Source organism: Halichoerus grypus, chromosome 6 (assembly GCF_964656455.1).
Source record: "Halichoerus grypus chromosome 6, mHalGry1.hap1.1, whole genome shotgun sequence".
Taxonomy (NCBI): Eukaryota; Metazoa; Chordata; class Mammalia; order Carnivora; family Phocidae; genus Halichoerus; species Halichoerus grypus.
Genome location: NC_135717.1, coordinates 102,518,039 through 102,540,085, shown reverse-complemented (window position 1 = coordinate 102,540,085; position 22,047 = coordinate 102,518,039). Strand labels below are relative to the sequence as shown.

The 22,047-nt window shown below is 39.1% G+C and overlaps 1 protein-coding gene across 1 annotated transcript in view; it reads left to right on the top strand.

The window, feature by feature from the left end:
• OVCH1 (ovochymase 1) overlaps nucleotides 1-22,047 on the top strand; it is a 74,195-nt gene that overhangs the window by 15,041 nt on the left and 37,107 nt on the right. The window contains 9 exon segments of the mRNA XM_078074164.1: nucleotides 750-890; nucleotides 994-1,124; nucleotides 1,865-1,958; nucleotides 3,194-3,322; nucleotides 4,813-4,891; nucleotides 5,924-6,124; nucleotides 11,583-11,655; nucleotides 12,081-12,276; nucleotides 15,663-15,814. Of these exon segments, the coding sequence (XP_077930290.1) occupies nucleotides 750-890; nucleotides 994-1,124; nucleotides 1,865-1,958; nucleotides 3,194-3,322; nucleotides 4,813-4,891; nucleotides 5,924-6,124; nucleotides 11,583-11,655; nucleotides 12,081-12,276; nucleotides 15,663-15,814 (1,196 nt within the window).

Sequence of the window (22,047 nt, the reverse complement as noted above, 5' to 3'; positions counted from 1 at the left end):
CACATTGTTTTATAATGTTCTTTTCTCTCATGACAGTAGATCATTTCAGGTCATTTATGGAATACCTTTTATAAACTATAAGCATAATTAATAACTTTAATTGAAACGTGTTAAGCATCTTGATAGAGAGTCTCTAGAGCCGATGTAGACCTTGGTCTCCAGCACAGGCCAGTGGTAAGGAAAATTATTTCTTCACAAATTGACAGGATGCTATAGATAAGGTATTGTGCTAAGGGTCATAATATTCGTTGACTAAATGATTTCACACTTCAGGCCTGCTATTTACCTAGTAACCATTCTTTCAACCAATCGTTTGTTAAGAATCAACTATGTGTCAGATACTATATCAAGCCCTACATATATATAGAGTAAAAACAGTCTCTGCTCTAATGAAATTGCAGTTCAATGAGTTAACTAAAGGTGTACCATAAAGTAGGAAATGACATAGTATAGGAAATGAACTGTGGTGGTTCAGAAAAGGTACTCTTATCTCAGTGGGTATTTGGGAAGTTTATGAGAACTGGACTTTGAGTGGGGCCCTGAAGGATGAGTAGAATTTAGACATGGGAGATTGAGCTTGAGAAAGCAAATGGAATATAAAACCATTGACACAGAGAGTGTGGGAAAATTAAAGTAACCACTAAATAGTTTGGTGTGTTGAGAGCAGAGAGTTCCCGGAAGATAATATTAGGAAAACACATATAAATTTCTGCCATTTTAATGCTATTTCAATCTCTTTGCCTTTTAAGGTAAGGTCTGTGGAGGTCTGTTGCCTTCATCATTGCTGACAGAGACCAATGAGGCCACAGTTACATGCGTTTCTAGGACAGGAAACAGTGGCAACAGCTTTGAGCTGACCTTTACTGCTGTATGGAAGAACTCAGGAGCAGGTACCTCAAATAGCTAATTCCCTGACGTTTTTATTGGAGATGGGGGTAAGGAAGAGGGAATGCCTCTGGCCCTTCACTTTGGCGTTCCCTGACACGTCCCCAGGTTCAGGCTGTGGGAGTGTGGCTGCACCAGTGGAAGGAGGGACAATTCACTCTGTCGATTATCCTGACTTGTATCCCACGAATGTAAGGTGTCATTGCTTCAGTCATTCTCCAGAGAAACCCATTATAAAGGTAAGCAACTATGGAAGCTCTATAGACTTCGAGAGCTTAGCTGTGTTGGTTAGGCAGAACTCGCTTCATCTGGACTAGGAAACAGCCACTATGATTAGGAGCTTCTATTTGCCATATATATATGGCTCTATGTATGGATCTATATATGTTGTTGGAAACGTTTCAGTAGTTGAAGAGAGAATGCACTGAAAAGTATGCCCCCTTCTCTAATTCCCATCCTGCCTCCTAGTGGCGAACACTGGTTAAGTATCTCAAGTATCCCTAGAGAGAGATTCTGAGCCCTTACAAACATGCATATATTTATATTGCTTAGCAATGCTTTTTCTACTCATATCCCAAAAATCTTTCCAAATGAGTCCACAGAGCTCTTTTTAACAACTGCATAAAATTATGTTGTGTGATATTCCATAATTTCTGAAGCCAGTTCCCTATTAACAGACATTTAGTGGGTTTCCAGTCTTTGTCCATACCAACAATGCTAGTATGTTCCTGTGTCCGTGTTTTTGGGCACATATGGATGTACATAATTCCCAGAAGTGGACTTTGTGTCAAAGGGTTTGTACATTTTAACCTCCTAGTTATTGCCAAATTGCTCTCCAAAGAGGCTGCGATGACTTACACTTCTATCAGTGGAATAGGAGGGGGTAACTGAGGACCTTTTCATGTGCAGAGGGAAGCTTTTAAAGTTTATCTCTTCTGTTCCTTGACCACTTTTCTGGTTATGTTCCCAATTTGTACAGTTGGAATTTGAGGACTTTATCACTGAATTTAGCCAAAACTGTGTTTATGATGCTGTTGTGATTTATGGTGATCCTGAAGAGGAGCACGAGTTAGGTGGGTAATGTTCCATCTAAAAATCACGAGAGTGGTTGCAACACTGATTGGCCTCCTTGGGTGCCACAAAGTCAAATGGGAACAGGGATTTCTTATTCTGGAAGCTCATGTGTCAGAAAACCTTAGCTTTAACCCATGAGCCAACAATGGATTCACCAGTAAGGTTTTTTAACAGAAACATGCAAAATGCAGAGAATGTTTCAGAATATTTGGAAGGTGAACTTTTCCCACAGTAACACTGAGTACATTTTTGGCAGTTATTGAAGGTAATTTTTTTAACTCCTTTCTGTGTAAATCTCTTCAATTGCTGATATTTTTATGTCCAAGAAAAGTAACTAAAAGAAGTAACCAAAGCTGTAATTTCTACTTGAGTCTTTTTTTTTTTTTTTTTAAAGATTTTTTTTTTTTTTTTAATTTCTTGAGAGAGAGAGAATGAGAGAGAAAGCACATGAGAGGGGGGAGGGTCAGAGGGAGAAGCAGACTCCCCGCCGAGCAGGGAGCCCGATGCGGGACTCGATCCAGGGACTCCAGGATCATGACCTGAGCCGAAGGCAGTCGCTTAACCAACTGAGCCACCCAGGCGCCCTCTACTTGAGTCTTAAAAGTTCATTTTTGGAACCAAAACTTCAAATATACTTTCATTTCTGACCTACCAGTGTACTGAGTCTAAAAAATGTTCCCTTCTCATTGTGCAGCCATTTACTTGATGCCTACTATCTGTCCCTTCGCTAAGTGTTGGTGTGGGTCGGAGAGCAGGAATATAGGTGGGTTGGGAATGTTTGTTTGGATATTCAAGGCAGGTGAGTGAAGGCACAGTCCCCTCATCCAGCAGAACGGGACCTGTATAGGGTGGGCTTTGGGTGCAGCAGATCACAGGTGTTACTTATTCACATAAAGCGCAGCCATGTTCTGTTTGGAAAGAGGAATACGAAGTTTGGGATTTTAACTTGCCTCTTCTCATTGTGTACATTAATCAATTGAAGTTTCTATACATACTAAAAATCAGATGTTTTACCCTATCTATTGAGTGTTCTTCTGTGAGATAAAATTAGAATACATAGTTATCTTGAAACTAGTGTTCAATTCCCACATGAAATGGAAAGGTGTGCCTAAAACCAAAGTTGAAGAAAACCAGAATTGCTGGGAAAAAATTAATCAGATAATGTTTTACCCCTGTTCTCTGATTTTTTTTTTAAATTATAACTATAAATCAAACTTCCCTAAAACTTTGACAGATAAGCTTTATGGAATCTTGAACCCTACTCCAGTATTCAGTTCTAATTACATGCTGGTGATTCATTTTAAAAGTGATGGTGAAAATACCTTCCAGGGCTTCAAGGCTAGATTCACCTTTGTGCTCTCAGGTGAGTATAAGTGCTTGCACAGTAGTGATTTTTGCTTGTGAAAACAGTTATACAGAAGATCGCTTAGCCATGTGTACCTGAAATTAGGGTGCTTGAATCACCTTGGTGGCAAAGTAAAAATACAGTTTCCTGTGCCCACCCCTGAAGATTTAGATTCTATAGATTGTGATAGGGCCCAGGAATCTGTGCTTTCCCAAGAACCTCAGATGAAGCCAAGAAACTACATCCACTAAATGATCAAAAGAGACTCTAAGCTCCTAATATGAAAAGTAGATAATTTAGATGAAAGAATGGAATTCAGAAATGAGATCGACTAGTTCTGTTTGGGGATGTTTCAGGGTTTTGAAGGACTAATAGTTTTCCAGTCATTCGAGAAAACAAAGCAGCATTTACCTAGACAAAAGGAATATAATCTGCAAAGACCCTACTGTGGAAGAGAATGGGTGATGTACAGAAAGCTGCAAATAATTCGACGTTGTTCAAGTTTTGGAGAGAATGATAGAAAAGGCAAGAGTTAGATCATGATGGATTCAGGGCAATGTTAGATACTAGCTAACATTTATTGATTACTTGCTCTCTACCAGGTATCAACTAAACATTTCTCATGCATTATGACCTTTATTCCTCCTTACAAACATAAGAGGTTTATACATTGCTCTCCTTTTCACAGATGACAGACAAGAGGTTCAGAGAAGTTGAGTAGCCTTTCTCAAAGATGCATAGCTGCCAAGAGGTGGAGCCAGAATTCAAACCTTGGTAGTAACATGGAAGACTGAGATTAGGGGTAAATTTACATGCAAGGAGACTAGTGAAGAAGTCATTGTAAGAATTTATTCTAGATCTATTCCCTGATTAGATATATTGTGGCAAAGGTAATATATGAAGGAGAAACATTCCAGCACGATTTTTAGGATTCTAGCTTTAGAGGAAAGATGGATGGTAGAGCCACTAAATGATACAGAGAAGCATAACAAGACCATGTTCATTGTTGAAATCAATTGGTTCCATTTGAGACAAGTGGATTTTTATGAGCTTGTGGGAGATCCAGATGCAGAAAGCTAGCAGTCCTAGCTCTAGAATTCAGAAAAATAGACTTAGATTGAAGAGAGAAATGTGGAAGTCATATGTAAGCAAATGAATAGTAATAGGGTTATAAATGTACCTTGTGGAATATCTTTCAGCTGAAGGATAGGATCTTGAAAAAAAAAGTCTGAAATTGAGAAGAGATGGCCATAGATGTATCGAGAAGATCAAGAGAGTGATTTCATGAAGCCAAGGAAGGAAGAAATGCTTAAGAGTCAGATACAAGAGGAATGTTAAGAAATATATAATAAATCACATGTATGGGATCTGGCATTTAGCACTGGAAAGGTAGTATTAGTGAAATCAACATGAGAGTGGTTTTATGATTGACTCCAGGGTAAGCAAGTAGGGTCAACCGGTATAGACTACTTTAAATATTTTCAATTGAAAAAATCTTTCCTCTATAGACTCTTTAAACCAAGTTAGATCAACATTACCCCCCAAAATCAATCCCGTATCTTCTGCAAAAGCTATTCCATATGATGAGTGGATGGTCATGTGGTTACTATGTGTTTAATCTTTCTTCTTTGGAAAGCCTCATTTTACATTGCTATAATTCCTCAGTGAAGAAGAATGAATTTTAGGTCCATGAAACTTCCAGAATCTTGTTTGGGTTTGAATATAGAATCATAAATAGAGGGAAGACGAAATAAGCTTTATGATTGGAAGAAAGGGGTACAGAGAGCAATCCTTTGTCCTCATCTATTCCTGTGCAAACTTAATATTTAAAATATTTTCCTAGACTCTGTATTTAATATGATTATGCATTTTTGGGCAAAGGGAGAAAACAAAAGTTTTTGTTTTATTTCATTTTAGCACACTCTGGCAAATTTTAACTTGTAATCCAAAGTATCTGGTCAAAAATTATGATCTTTCATTGTTCTATATGCATGTATTGAATATGGTCTAGTTGATGGGCTATAATAGAAAGTAGTACAGGGAGCTGTAATAGGAGAGAATGTCTGCCTCTTATGGGTAAGTCAGAGGAGGCTCCACGGAGAAAGAGCACTTGAGCTAAGTCCAGCAGTATTACAGACAGGAGACAGGCATTTGGATGTCTGAGTGCATTTGGCATGTTTGAGGACTAAATGGTTTCATACCATGAGAGCGAGGAAAGAAAGATATATAATGAAGAACCTTGCATGCTCTGTTAACTAACAAAAATTTCCTACTAGAATATAAGTTCCATGAGGGCCAAGATTTTTGTCTGTTCTGTTCACTGATAGATCACCAATATCTAGAACACCAGTATCTAGAACAGTGCCTGGCAATACCAAGCACTAAAATATTTATTAAATGCATGACTAAATATTATTCTGTAGACCAATAACTAAAAACCCAATTGCTTAGCAGAGTCACCTAGGCAAGCTTTTAAAATCCAGTTCCTCAGATGTGGGGTCTTGGGAGTTGACATTTTTATAAAGCTCATCTGGTATTTCCGAATTACTTCTGTTGGCTATTGCAAGCCATTGGAGGGAGGTGTTTGTTCTTCATTATTTCATTTGGATGGGTCATTAGTTTCATCTTCTTTGCTGTAGGCATCTGTGGCATCCCTTCATTTAGTCTCCAGTGGCTTTCCAGAAGAATTGTAGAGGGCGAAGAAGCCTGCCCTCACTGCTGGCCATGGCAGGTGGGTGTGAGGTTTCTAGGTAGTCACCAGTGTGGAGGGGCCATCCTCAACCCCACTTGGATTCTGACTGCAGCCCACTGTGTGCAATCGTGAGTGAAACTGATGATATTTTAATAATGTAGTTCATACATGTATTTATAGACCGTGCCTAGGATATAAGTATAATTGTCTAACTACTAAAGTCATCTGGACTAATTTTAAAGCAGGAATCTTTTGGTGATTTTCTACATAGCAATCTAGCCTCTATTTAAACAATGTCAGCGTGGAAAATGTTAATCAAACCTTGAAATTGCTCATCCCATTTATGGCAATCTCTGATTATTATGTTGATCACAAGTCTGCTTCTCTGTAGCAGAAAGCTATTGTTCTAAATTTACTGGAGTTCCAGAACACAAGAACTAAGCCTGTTTCTTCTTTCACATACAGTGCTTCCTATACCTGAAGACCTCTCTCACATTGTCCTTTAATTTCATCTTTAAGCTAAATGCTCACCGTTATATTGTTTGTCAGTAATTCCAGATGCCTCACCATGCAGTGCAACTTCCCCTGGATTGATTTAGTGTTGTCTTTCTTAAAATGTGATTCACAACCATGGAGAGCACGGTAGGATAATCTACCACCTTGGTCAGTGGACTACTAGTGAACTAAAATTTTGGTTAACTTTTTCAATGTTTTCAAATTATGAATTATGCCATGATATGAAAAAATGTACATAATATATGTAGTCTAAAGAATAGTAAATGTACATATGTATCCCTGCCATTCAGTTTAGGAAGAATCTTTACACTTAAGACCCTTTTAGTGCCCCTACCAAGAGGTACACACTATGCTAAATTTTGTATTTATGATGCCTTTCCTTTTTTTTATTTTAACATCTGTGAATCCCTAAAACAAGCATATTGTTTGATGTTTCCTGGTTTTGATAATGTAAAAGAATTGTAGTTTATATTTTTTGTGTCTTGCTCTTATCCTCATGTTATATAGATAAGCCACGTGACTGTGTGTAACTGTAATTAATTCGTTTTCAGTCCAGACTACCTAAGTCAGTCACCTGTTGGTGAGTTCTGGATGCTGGTATTTTTTTTTTAACTCCTCAGATGATTCCAAAGTACAGCCATGATCAAGAATCACTTCCTGTCTATCTGACTCCAACTGGACCACTGCTGTGTTTGCTCACAGTGGACCAGCCCGTTCTTCAAACACACTATACTTGCTCCTGTCTCCAGATGTTGTTGTGGTTGCTGTTTTCTTTGCCAGTCAGGATACCATATTACATTTAGTCAGCATGTCACATAAGGCTCCTCTTGGCTCTGAGTATCACAGACTTGCCTTGTTTTTGATGATCTTCCCAGTTTTGAGGAGTACTCATCTGTTATTTTGTAGAAGGTCCCTCAGTTGGAGTTTGTCTGATATTTCCTCATGGTTTTACTGGGATTATGGTTTTGGAGGAGGAAAACCATATCGGTAATATGCCATTCTTATTATATAATTTTAAGGTTATGTATTATCAACATGACTTATCACTGATGATGTTAACCTTGAGTTCTGGCTGAGGTGGTATTTGCCAAATGTCTCCATCATAAAGTTACATTTTCCTTCTTTCCACCCTTACCCTTTGGAAGCAAGTCACTTAGTGTGGACGACACTTGAGACGTTGGGTATAAGCTCCACCTCCTTGAGTGGATAGTATGTAAATTGTTGGAAATTTTTCTGTATGGAAGATGTCTCTTCTCTATTTGTTAAATAATTTGTTTATATCAGTATGGACTCGGGCATATTTATTTTAAAATACTACATAATACTACATAAAATACTAACATTCTGTTGCTCAAATTGTTCCAGGTTTGACCAGTGTCTGTTCTTTCAGTGTCTTTTGTGTGTGTCCATTTGTGACACTAAAGAATGATCCAGGTTTATCTTACATGTTCTCTGCTCAGTCCTGGAATCAGTCATTTCTCCAATGAGCCCTGGTTTATTTTATTGGAGAATAGTATGAGAAATTAAGATCTCAGTGGCCGGTGTACTAGTTGGTCCTAGGGTGTTATTGTACTAGGTCCTCTCAGCGGACAGAACTAGAAAATACAGCCATGCACATGAATCCATTTTATAAACCTTCTTTCTGTATCTACATTAAGCTAAACACGAGTTCATGTGGATGTTTCCAACTCAGTCTAATACCATCTCATTCACTCTAGGCCTTCCCTCCCTTGGAGATGCCCACTTTATAGTAATTCTATCAGAATTCATTTTTATGTATCATGGAAAAGAAGCCTCAATAGTAGCTGATTAATTAGTAAAAAAAATAATGTATTGGAGAAGACAAATATTAGTATTGAAGCTTGAGGCACAGAAGAAGTTTTGGCAGATTCCCTTGTCAAATAGAATCGTCTATTCTTATCATAAGGTGGATATTCAACTTGATGAGTCAGTTGAGATTATTAAATACAATCAGCCGTAAATGTTTGTGAACTATTTAAGTTGACCACAAAAGGAATTTGTATGCAATTTCATCAGTGATTTCTTGATTTCTTTAAAAAAAAAAAAAAGATTTTTATGGGGTGCCCGGATGGCTCAGTCAGTTAAGCGTCTGTCTTTGGCTCAGGTCATGATCTCGGGGTCCTGAGATAGAGCTGCGCATTGGGCTCCCTGCTCAGTGGGGAGTCTGCTTCTCCCTCTCCCTCTGCCTCTCCCCCTGCTTGTGCTCCCTCACTCTCTCTGTCAAATAAATAAATAAAAAGCTTAAAAAAAAAAAGATTTTTATAAAAGTAATGCTTGTGGGAATAGGCAGTTAAGAAAGTTATCAAGAAAAATCTACACTGTCTCCATTTCATGAATCCATTCCTCCTCTTTAGAAGTGATCAATATTAAGAATGTCTTAATTATCAGATTTTCCACTAACATTTAAGCACACAGGCATATAGTTTATAGTATTTTTATATACCACATATATTTTTTAATGATTTTTTTTGCACAAGACATTGTGCTTTCTATTTACAGTGATATGGAAAATGTCTTTGGGACTCATTTTTTAACTCTTCTTTGTAGTTGCCTAACTTCTTTCACCAAAAGAAATGCCTTTTTGAAGCCTTTCCTTGCAGTGTATGGCTCTTTACACCAGAAGTGTTTGATAGGCTGGAGTAACAAAAGCAGGATGTTCCACTTATGCCCGGCCTTTGTGGGAACTCTGCAACTGCTTCCTTCATGGATTTGTTTCTCCCGGCCTCTTCTTCATTGACCTGGTAGACATCAGGCCTCCATCCTCCATTGAAAGGGGCTTCCGCGTATCCAAATCCATTGATAAGGGAAGTTCGCCATGTGGGATAAGCCAGCTGGGGAGACATGTGAGGTCTGGGAGCTGAGGTAGACCTCATTTTTGCTGAAGGTCACTAGGTGCCAGGCTATCTGACCTCGTTGGGTAGCACTCCAAAGACATAAAGGATAACCAACAGCAACATCGTACCACCTCCCGTGACTTGCCTGGGACTGGTCGCTCTTAATATTAGTTCTCAAACTTTAGCATATACCAGAATCACCTGGAAGTTTTCTGAATCTGTAAGTCTGACATGGGGCCTGAGGATTTTGTGTTTGTAATCAGTTCCCAGGTAATGTTGTCCCAAATTTAGGGAAAACTGGTGTTGTTCTTTTGCTGTTCCACGCTGGTCTTTGTGCTCATTTGGGATTTTGAACTCCCTTCAGAGGACTAAATTCACTTTGCAGTTATACGTTGGAATCTTTGTCTCAAACCTAATTTTTTTCCATTTCAGCTACTTTTTTCCTGTAGTTCAGCAGTGATCCTTTCTTCTCCCAAAGCAGAAGTGTCCCATGTTGGATGTCCCATTGTTGGATGGGGGGATAAGACCCTAAGGATATAAGAAATGAAACTTGGTTGCAAGCAAGGGGCCAGATAGGATGGAGAAAACTACCACTTGCTACTTTGAGCTATCATCCCATTATTGGAAAAACTCGGGCTTTGTTGCCTCGTAACATGTGTGTTGCTCTGTCATATGCTTTTTACACAGTGCTCTCTACCAAATTAAAGGATATTTGATGACTGTGCACATATAATTTCACTAGAAGTTGTGGTCTGCATTATCAACTATACCATGATTTTTATTATTTCAATTTATTGTGCACACCATCCTCTATATAAAGGAGTAGAGTGGCTTTAAGAAATAAGTTTCTTTACTACCAAGTAATAATTTAGAGGGTGACTTTGAAAATAAAGTTTAATCCTTCTGTTACGGTGCATGGCAGATAATAACAGCAATAATGGCTACCATTACGGAGTCATTACCATCTGCAAGGTACTTGCCAAGTACTTTACCTGAGTAGGCTCCCTTAATAAAGGCATATTGAAACACATGAATAAGTCAGACTCCTCATGCAAGGAATTGAAATGAGCATGTTTATGACTAAAGAGAAGAAGCCTACGTGTATTAAGAAACTTCTATGAATAAAGTGCACTGAAAAATAATTTCAGTAACTTTATTTTTTCTAAGGAAACAGGTTTGAAAAATTAAAGAATCTCCAAGCTGAGGTCACAGAGTATCTCTGACAATTGAGGAACTCTTTCCTCAGATATTTCTTCAGCTGGAAATCTTGATGTGGTAGATTAATGGATGTTGATTTCGGGTTTTTTTTTTTTTAACATCCATTTGAAGTACATCAAAAGTGTGCAAATATCAGGTTTATAGTTAGAAGAATTTGCACACAGGGAGCACCCCTGGAACCAGTGCCCACATCACGAAATGAAATACTGCCAACACCCAGCAGCCTCCTTATGCCTCTTGCAATCATCAGCACCCCCCACTCCCAAAGTAACACCATGGGTGAGTTTTACCTGTTTTGTTAACTGATACATTTTTTTTAAACCTCTGTTCCATTAATTATGGTGGTTTGATAAAAGATAACAACTTGAGATGTATCCCTGTAAGATAATGTTTGGATACTTTGAACAGTAAAACATAGGCCAGAAGCTACCTCATTTTGAATGTAGGGTTTTTTTCATATATTCTTTTTTTTAAGATTTTATTTATTTGAGAGAAGGAGAGAGAGAGAGAGGGCATGAGTTGGTGGGGGAGAGCGAGAAGGATAAGAAATCTCCCCACTGAGTGGGGAGCCCAATGTGGGGCTCAATCCCAGGACCCTGAGATCATAACTTGAGCTGAAGTTGGATGCTTAACTGACTGAGCCACCCAGGCACCCCTTTTTTTTCGTGTGTTCTTAACATCACTGTGAAATTAAAGTAAGCTGTACTTTCTTTTTTCCTTCTCAACTTAAAACTAGCCTTTGGTGATATTTAGTAGGGGCTCCAAAGACATTCTGTGGCCAAAAGAAGGTGGCAGGATACATAACTAAGAACTCTTCAGGTAGCTCAGGAGGTGTGTACCTTCCCAGCGAGGAGATCACACAAAGGCACCGACAGGGGAGTGGGTAAGACATCTGGCTGAACTAAACTCAGTTCCTGTTGGTAGAGCCACATGGGGTTAGATCAAATGGTGAAAAATGTCTCTTCATGTCAAACTTTTGTCCTTGTTCTTTCTCCAGGAAAAATAATCCTCTCTTCTGGACCATTGTTGCTGGGGACCATGACAGAACCCTGAAGGAACCAACAGAGCAGGTGAGAAATGTTTCTAAGGACAATTCTGCTGGTGTTCTAAGTGTTATCACATGCCGGGGAATGCCTTTAGCTAAAATATATAATTAAGTATTCATCTCCTAGTGCCCCTTTACACTAACTATTTATACCAACATTTAAAGATACAATCTGAGATCACAGTTTAATCAGAGAATTAAGGGAGGTAGGTCAGGATGTGCCAATTCAGGTCTGTGTACACAGGTGCACTAGCCTGGTTTCTCCAGAACTGCCAGTCCTCAGAGAGTGGTTCATGGCCTCCTGAAAATTATAAACAGAGATTGCCCTTTTAAATTCAGTACAGAGTCTGAATTTCTGATGTATGGAAATGTAGAGATTTAAGGTTTATTTTGGAAGTAGTTTGACTCATTGACGCGATCTCGTAATTGGCTGGCTCGCCACTGATACAGGTGAGGAGGGTAAAACGCATCGTGGTGCACAAAGACTTCGATAGACGGAGCTCTGACTCGGACATCGCCCTGATACAGCTGAGCTCTCCTCTGAAGTTCAACTCCGTCGTGAGGCCGGTGTGTCTCCCGCAAAGCACGGAGCCGCTCCTGTCCTCGGAGATCTGTGCTGTGACTGGATTAGGAAGCATTAGTGAAGGTAAACGTTTTTGCTTTTGCACACACATGACGGCCAGTTGTTAATTTTGCAAATTTGGCACGGAGATGATATCCAGCAGTATCTGCTTTAGCCCTTCTTCCTTCTGAAAGCTAGAACCCATGTTTGATTTAGTTGTAAGTGATCAGCCTATAATTAGGGTGACTAATTATAGGTAGGTTAGATCTGGGGAGGGCCAAGTCATAAGTCTTGTCGTCTTTGCAAGTCATATGTTCTCTGTCTCGACTATTCAGCTCTGCCGTTATGGTGCAAATCAGCCACAGACATACGAATGTAACCGAAAGGATTGTGTTCCAGTAGTTTATTTATGAAATTTAAATTTCATATATTGTTCATGTGTCAAAAAATATTCTTTTGGATTAAAAAAAAAAACCATTTAAAAATGTACAAACCAGGGGCGCCTGGCTGGCTCAGTCAGTTAAGCATCTGCCTTCGGCTCAGGTCATGATCTCAGGGTCCTGGGATCGAGCCCCGCATCGGGCTCTCTGCTCAGCGGGAAGCCTGCTTCTCCCTCTCCCTCTGCCGCTCCCCCTGCTTGTGCTCGCTCGCGCTTTCTCTCTCTCTGTCAAATAAATAAAATTTAAAAAAAAATAATAAGGTGTACAAACCAAACGAGTTCCCAGATTGTACTAAATAAGCCCAGGGATGGCACAGAACTGGCCCACTGGTTGTGGTTTGCTGACCCCTGGCCTAGGTGGTAGAGTTCTTAGAACCATAGCAACATACTGACAGATCTGAATGGGTTCATGTTTGCGTTTTGCCTCTTTTCCCTGTATAAGATCATTTTCTCTTATGTTTTCCTTCTGTTTCTGTGTCCTTTATTTGGAATCTGCGAGCTTGGGGAGAGGAGAATTTATCTTTGACTGTGTACAGTGTACACGATCATAGCTTTCTGTATGACCTGTGGCCAAATTGCATTTCTTCTTTTTTTTTTTAATTTTTTTTATTGTTATGTTAATCCCCAAACATTACATCATTAGTTTTAGATATAGTGTTCCCTGATTCATTGTTTGTGCATAACACCCAGTGCTCCATGCAGAACGTGCCCTCCTCAATACCCATCACCAGGCTAACCCATCCTCCCACCCCCCTCCCCTCTAGAACCCTCAGTTTGTTTTTCAGAGTCCATCGTCTCTCATGGTTCTTCTCCCCCTCCGATTTCCCCCCCTTCATTCTTCCCCTCCTACTACATTCTTCTTCTTCTTCTTCTTTTTTTTTTAAGATTTTATTTATTTATTTGACAGAGAGAGACATAGCGAGAGCAGGAACACAAGCAGGGGGAGTGGGAGAGGGAGAAGCAAACTCCCCACCGAGCAGGGAGCCCGATGCGGGACTTGAAGCGGGACTCGATCCCACGACTCCAGGATCATGACCTGAGCCAAAGGCAGACGCTTTATGACTGAGCCACCCAGGTGCCCCAAACTGCATTTTCCTAAAATGTGCACAACACCCTATGAGGAGATTTTATTCTCCCCATGTTGTAAATGAGGACATTATGGCTCAAAGATTTAAGTAACTTGCCAAGATCCCATAACTAATAAATATCAAAGCTAGGATTTAAAATTAGCCTGGTTCTGCTGATAATCTTTGAATGGCTTTTTCTTTTTTTTTTTTTTTTTAACATTTAGAATAAAATCTAAACTGTTAGTCTGGCTTGGAAAACTCTATGTGATTTGGCCTCCACTTACCTCTCCAAATTCTTTTCCTCCCTTTGTCCCCTTCAGGCATTGTGGTCTTCTTTCTTTCTCTTAAACACAAGATCTGTTCTGCTTTCTGAAGCTTGGAACACATTTGCTCTTCTCCCAGCTGCCTCTTCCTCATTCTGCTCGCAGCTCAAATAGCATTCCCTCTTCCATCACTTTGCTGCTTCAGGACTGCCCTTCCATCACTCTCTGCATGACCCAGTTTTATCATCTCCTCACGCACAAATGTACTTGACATGCTCCAGGGTGCCTGGGTGGCGCAGTTGATGAAGCGGCTGACTCTTGGTTTTGGCTCAGGTCCTGATCTCAGGGTCCTGCGATCGAGCCCCATATTGAGCTCTGCACTCGGTGGGGAGTCTGCTTGAGATTCTCTCTCTCTATCCCTCTGCCCTGCCACCCCCACTCACACACTCTTGCTCACACACTCTCTCAAATAAATAAATTTTAAAAATCTTTAAAAAAGAAAAAACATCATTCTCCAGGTCTCATGCATTAAAGCGGAAACCTCGTGGCAGCAGGTCTCTAATTCACCACTCTGCCCCAGAGCTACAGGTTTACCTGGCATAGAATAAACACTCAGCAAATATTTTCTTACTGGCTTCCAAGCCCTTGAATAAATGTACCCATTCTCTGATACCCTCAACCATCACCACCTCCATGACCACCAGACAACTGAGAGGCGGTTACCGTCTTGTGAAAGACGAATTCATTCTTCCAATCTGAGAGAAAATGAGTTCTCAATTTTAAGAATGGGGGTGGAGATGGTCCCTAAAAAGAGGATTTTAAATACCTTAAATGTATTTATGTATTAGATGGGTACATTAAAACGAGCACAAACTTTAGAGTCCGATCTCAGCTTAATGGCTAGTTCTGTCCCATGGTTGCTGTGAGATCAGATTTTGGGAGCTCTGACTTTTTCGTGAGTGAGTTCCGTGTGATCATGTATGCAAGCAACCCACCTCACGATGTTGTATTATTGGGTTGGAGTCATATGAAAGTACTATATAAATGTAAGGTAATTTCTAGTACTAATCTTAGCTTTTTTTTTTTAATTAGTCAGGAATCCAAAATGATAGAATAAGTTGTGCAGAATACATGTTAACATGGGCCTGCCTGAGGGTCAGTTATGAGTGTTTTAGTGCTCATTGTTAGCCTTACAGCCTTCACTGTTAGTCCTTGTAAATTGGAGTTGAGATTAGTCTCAGTGACGATTAAGGAAAAAGGAATGATTTTGGTTTATGTTAGGAAATCATATAAACATGTCACATTTATAATATATTTTATTTATAAATATACTATGTAAAAACATACAATCACATAAATCCTGTACATACCAATTCATATCTTGCTGAATTTTTCTTTCTGAATTCTCATGTAGCGATATTTGAAACACTAAATTTTGAATAAAAAATAAGCTAGAAAAAAAATGTTTCTGGTGTTGTTCTCCTGACAATGTATTCCTTTATGAAGATGCCACACTTGAAAATGAAGACATCCCATATGAGACTTACATTGTTTGGTTCAGTATTCCACATCAGCTCAGGCGAACCTGAGTGAAGGCAAATATAGTAGTGCAGAGCAAGTCTGAACTTAAATATGTTTTTTCACATAATTTGTTATTTACTTCATTATGAAGCTGTCTTTCTGGATCTGTTTCTTCAGCAGATGGCGGCTTAACAAGGCGCTTCCAGCAGATTCGGGTGTCCATGTTGGAAAGCGAGGGGAGGGAACGTACTTACTCCTCTCACCCAGGAGGGCTCACGGAGAAGATGATGTGTGCTGGCTTTGCAGACTCTGGAGGGAAAGATTTCTGTCAGGTGAGAAGACTCTGATTTTGCAGAGGAAGATCCAAGGTCGTCATCTGCTGGAGATTCTCCTTAGACAGGAGGAGACACTCAGAGGCACAGGTAATCTGGTAGCCCCACAGCACGCCCTTCCTGGAAAGCCAGTGGGACAACAGGAAGAGTGAATGCCTTGCTCCAAACCCACTGAGAGGGCGGGAGCAGCCTAGGGGCAGAAGAGCAGGTGGGGACTAGGAGCCCATTAGCACGTAGGGCCTCAGAGAGGCAAGGTTTTGGGAAAAGAGGAACAAGCAAAGAAGGATTCTAAGTAGGTGTATCCTACTGATGACTTAAGGTTTTTATTGTTTTAAAATTAATATTAATCTCCTATGTGCTCACATTTAATTTTCTACCACAGATTAAAATAAAATAATCATGAAAAAAATGAGAAACTTTGAAAAACTGGTTTGCATATGCAGTGGAAAACAAATCCCAAAACAGTAGCTTAATTTCAGATATTTAGAGGCAAAAGTGGTATAGTTATATTCACGTGTCAGTTGGACAAGTGTGCTATTAACAAGTTCAAATCAGCCAAGAGGAAGACAGTGTGGACGAATGGATCGTAAAACACCAGCTTTCATATCCACGAAGCCAAGTGAGGAATGTGACCTTAGATAGACAACCAAAAAGGGTCTCTGATGCTCTGTAACCCTCCTTCAATAGTTAGTTTGGATTTGAGGCAGCCTACTGATGGAAACGTTTGGGTCTTCGGGGCAGATATACTTCTCCGAGTTTATCATTTCATACCGGTCTGGAATACAGAGGGAAGAAAGGATGAATCAAGTCTGTGCTGCTTTTTGATCGTTTTTCCCTTAATCAAGAAATAAGAACCCATGGGAGAAAACTGGGTGTTAATCTAGGTAGAAGTCCTTCCATGTGAACATGTGAGGAGAGAAGGAGGGAGGTCCCCTCTTAACACTGAGTACCCGTTTATGGTGGTTAAACCCTTTCCTGGTGTCAAGCACTACTCAAATTCTGTTTTCTTTATTTGAATTTGCATTCCCCAGAAGCTGACCTTGAGACAAAGATTCAAGTACAATGGTCTGCTTAGGAAGTGCAGACATCACTGGTAGGAAAGTCAGGAGGGTGGTCTAGGGAAGGGAAGGCAGGAAATGCGAGATGTACTATGAAGTCAGCTACCACAGTCGGGGGACTGAGCTGAATCTGGCAGCAATGCAAAATATATGCAATGTATTTGTCCCATCCCAGGGGTGAGGGAGCTGGGATATTTATATACTACTTCCCCAAAGTCATGGTTCGAGGGCTACTGGAGGGGAGGGGTCTGTTGGTCCCTTTGCACTTTCCACTCTTCTGGTGTGCCTCGTGGATGGGGTGGAGGAGGGGAAGAGCCCTCAGGCACAGAGCCAGGATGTGGCCTGGAAGACTTGAGGAATCTAGGAAGGGCGCTCACACCATCTGCTAAAGGACATAAATGCTATACTATAAATATCAAATAGAAAAGTGCTCTGAATTAACGTGGTCATTCCTCCCCTTTTGAGGGATGGTTTTTCTCTCTGCTTCGAATCAAGGAAATCACAAATGGCTCTGTTGTCTCTGTCATGTTTGACAGCATTTGACATTAAGGGAACACCTTACTGTGTATGAAGAGAGCAGAGGAGAATTAGGGAAGGAATTAGGTCCATGACAGAGGTGTGATCTTGGTGGGCATTTATTTCAGCTACATCCCTTGCAGCATGACCAAATTTGCTGCCAATACAAAGGGAGGAAAATAGGAGTTGAGATTCTGGCTAATAAATGTGTCTAGCTAAAGAATACTGAATTACTAACAAGGTGACTTCAGAAACTTTGATAAAGTGGACTCTAGTATTTCTATCCGGTAGTTGATTTTTACCCTCCTTTGTGTGCTCAGAAGTAATGGACCTGCTAATGTAATTTCTCATCCAGGAAGGTGAAGTAGAATGTTGGAATGAAGAGATGGAGTTTCAGAGATGCAGAGATGGAGTTCCAGAGATGCAGTGCAGAATCCTATGCTGCTTTGCTCACAACACATCCTAGATTGTTTTTAAAATGTCAAATTCTTTGACCTACAGGGTGATCTCTGTCTTCACAGAGTAGTGTATGTCCTGTTCGTGCTGACTTTTGCAATCTATTTCATACTTCTCTTGCTTATATATTTCAGCCACAATGATTATTTTCTGACCATACAAGTCACTACATCCTGCCTAATTTGGGGCCTTAGCCCAGATATCAATTCTGCATAAAATGTTATTCCTCCTGGCTTTAGAAGACCCAGCTCCTTCTCATCTTTCATGTATCAGATCAAGTGTTATTGAAACTACATACACTTATAGAAGCGTTTAAGCACACACAACTACCTCCCTTTATTCTCTGCTTTTTGCTCTAAATATTTTCTTTAGAGCTATTATCACCATCTAATTTGTTTATACTTTGTCTTGTTCAAAATGCCTAGCTCACAGTAGGCACTGAATAATTCTTTAAAAATAAATAGGTACCTTTGCTTATTGACTATTTACCACATGCTAGGCCCTGTGATAGACCCTGACAATAGTAGATGAATTAGACAGGCTGTTTCTGAATCATGAAATGTTTGTAATTGCAAGAAAAATTCTTTATTTGGTACGTGTTCGTACTGAATGAATAAGTAATTTAAAGAAAAAACAAACCTGACTTGACACATCAGACCACTTACAAACTGGAAAGAGGTCTTAAAGTATAACCTTATTTCATATGGGAAAAAAAAAATAGGCCCAGAGAAAATGTTAATTGTTCTACATTACAGACAAGGGAATCTATCTCCCTATTCCCACTTCAGGATTTCTTCTGTGAAATTCTTCATATAAAATAGCCACATCTGGGCGCCTGGGTGGCTCAGTCGTTAAGCGTCTGCCTTCGGCTCAGGTCATGATCCCAGGGTCCTGGGATCGAGCCCCACATCGGGCTCCCTGCTCTGCGGGAAGCCTGCTTCTCCCTCTCCCACTCTCCCTGCTTGTGTTCCTGCTCTCGCTATGTCTCTCTCTGTCAAATAAATAAATAAAATCTTTAAAAAAAAATAAACAGCCACATCAAATATATCAAGCTCAGTTTATTTTATCAGAAGACAAAGGATTTAGTTTGATTCTAAGTACATTTCTGTCAAAGAAAAAAGGGGCTGATTGAAAACCAGAAAGGCTACTTTAAAAGGCAAATCCTATGCTTTAAGGCTTTTCTTTTTAACAGGCTTATTGAGCTATAATTGACATAGAACATTGTGTAAGTTTCAGATGTACGGTGTAATGATTTGGTGCACTTGTATATTGTGAAATGCTTACCACAGTAGAGTTAGTCAACACCTCCATCACCTCATATAATTACCATTTCTTTCTTGTGGTAAGAGCACTTAAGATTACTTTCTTAGCAACTTTTAAATATCTAATATAGTATTGTTGACCATAGTAACTATGTTGTACATTAGATCCCCAGAATTGTCCAGTTATAACTGGAAATTTGTACCTTTTGACCAAGATCTCCCCCATTTTCCCCACCCTCCCCCAGCCTCTGATAACTATCCTTCTACTCTGTTTCTTTGAGTTCAGCTTTTTTAGATTCCATGAATAAGTGATATCGTACAATATTTGTCTTTTGCTGTCTGACTTTTCACTTAGCACGATGTCCTCAAGACCATCCATGTTGTCGCAAATGGAAGGATTCTTTTTATTCTCATGGCTGAGTAATATATATTCGCCATATTTTTTATCCATTCATCCTGTGGCAGAAAAAATAGGTTGTTTTCATATCTCTGCTATAGTGAATAAAGCTGCAATATATATGGGAGTGCAGATACCTCTTTGATAACCTGTTTTTATTCCCTTTGTGTATATACCCAGAATTGGATCAAATAGTAGTCAATTTTTAATTTTTTAAGGAACGTTTATTTTATTTTCCATAGTGATGCACCGGTTTACATTCCTACCAACAGTGCAAAAGGGTTCCCCTTTTTCCACATTCCTTGCCAACATTTTTTATGTCTTTCTGAAAGCTATTCTAACAAGTGTGAAGTGGTATCTCATTATAGTTTTGATTTGTATTTCCCTGATGATCAGTGAAGTTGAGCATCTTTTCATGTACCTGTTACCCATCTGTATGTCTTCTTTGGAAAAATGTCTATTCAGATCCTCTGCCCATTTTTTAGGTTGCATCATTTTTGTTATCGATTTGTATGAGTTGTTTATATATTTTGGATATTAACCCTTTATCAGATATGTGGTTTGCAAATATTTTCTCCCATCCCATAGCTTGCCTTTCCATTTTGCTGATTGTTTCTTCTGATGTGTGGAAGCATTTTAGTTTCATGTAGTTCCGCTTAATTGATTCTTTTGTTGCTTGTGCTTTTGGTTTCATATCCCTCCCCCCCAAAAAAAATTGTTGCCAAGACCAATCAATGTCAGGGAGCTTTTTCCCTGTTTTCTTTTTTCCCCCCTGTGTTTTCTTCTAGGAGTTCTACAGTTTGTAGCCTTATATTTAAACCTTTAATTCATTTCAAGTTAATTTTTTTTGTGAGTGTTATGAAATAGGGTTCGATTCCATTCTTCTGCTTATGGTTGTCCAGTTTTCCCAACATCATTTGTTGAAGAGATTATCCTTTCCCCATTGAGAATTCTTTGCTCCTTTGTCAAATATTAGTTGACTGTATATGTGAGGGTTTTTCTGGGCTCATGATTCTAGCCCTGTCGTCTATGTGTCTGTTTTTATGCCAGTACCATGCTGTGTTGACTATTATAGATTTGTAACGTATTTTGAAATCAGGAAATGTGATGCCTCCAGCTTTGTTCTTTCTCAGGATTGCTTTGGCTATTTAGGGTCTTTGGGGGGCCCTTATGAATTTTAGGACTGTTTTTCCTATTTCTATGAAAAATGCAATTGGAATTTTGAAATGGACTGCATTGAATCTATAGGTGGCTTTGTGGAGTATGGACACAATATTGATTCTTCTGATCTGTGAACATGGGATTATGTTTTCCATTTGTGTCTTCATCAATTTCTTTCATCAAAGTCTTACAGTTTTTAGTGTAGAGATCATTCACCTTTTTGGTTAACTTTATCCCTAAGTATTTTATTTTTTGGTGCTTTTGTATATAGGATTGTTTTCTTTATTTTTTATTCTTTTTTGCAAGTTTTTATCTAAATTCCAGTTAACCTACAGTGTGATATTAGTATCAGGTGTAAAATTTAGTGATTCAGTACTTACATACAACACCTGTGCTCATCACAAATGCCTTCCTTAATCCTGTTTATTTCTTTTTCATATATTTTTTTGTTAGTGTATAGAGACACAACTGATTTCTGTATGTTTGCTTTGTGTCCTGAAACTTAACAGTACTCATTGATTAGTTCTAATAGCTTATTTGTTTTGTTTTTCGTTCTAACAGTTTTTTGATGGAGTCTTTAGGATTTTCTTAGACCATATCATCTACAAATAAAGACAGTTTTATTTCTCCCTTCTTGATTTACTACTCCTTCTTTCTTTTTATTTCTTTTTCTTGCCTGATTGCCCTGGCTAAGACTTCCAATACTATATTGAATAGGAATGGTGAGAGTGGGCACCCTTGTTTTGTTTCTGATCTTACTGGAAAAGCTTTCAACTTGTCACTATTGAGTATGATGTTAGCTATGGGTTTGTTAGATATGACCTTTCTTATGTTGAGATATGTTCTGTCTATATCCAATTTGTTAAGAGTTTTTATCATGAAAGGATGCTGCACTTTGTCAAATACATTTACTATTCAGATAATATGATTTTTAAACTTTCATTCCATTAATGTGGTATATCACATTCATTGATCTGTGTATGTTGAACTATCCTTGTATCACTGGAATAAATCCCACTTGATCATAGTGTATGATCCTTTTAATGTGCTGTTGAATTCAGTTTGCTAGTATTTTGTTGAGGATTTTTGCATCTATGTTCATCAGGGATATTGGCCTCTAGTTTTCTTTTCTTGTGGTGTCCTTATCTGGCTTTTGTATCAAGGTAATTCTGACCTTATCCAATGAGTTTTAGAGTGTTCCCTCCTCTTCAATTTTTAGGAAGAGTTTGAGGAATGAAGTTAATTCTTTAAATGTTTAGTAGAATTCACCAGTGAAGCCATCTGGTCCTGAGCTTTTCTTTATTGAGATGTTTTTGAATAGTGATTCAATCTCCTTGCTCATATTGGTCTGTTCTGATTTTCTATTTCCTCATGATTTGGTCT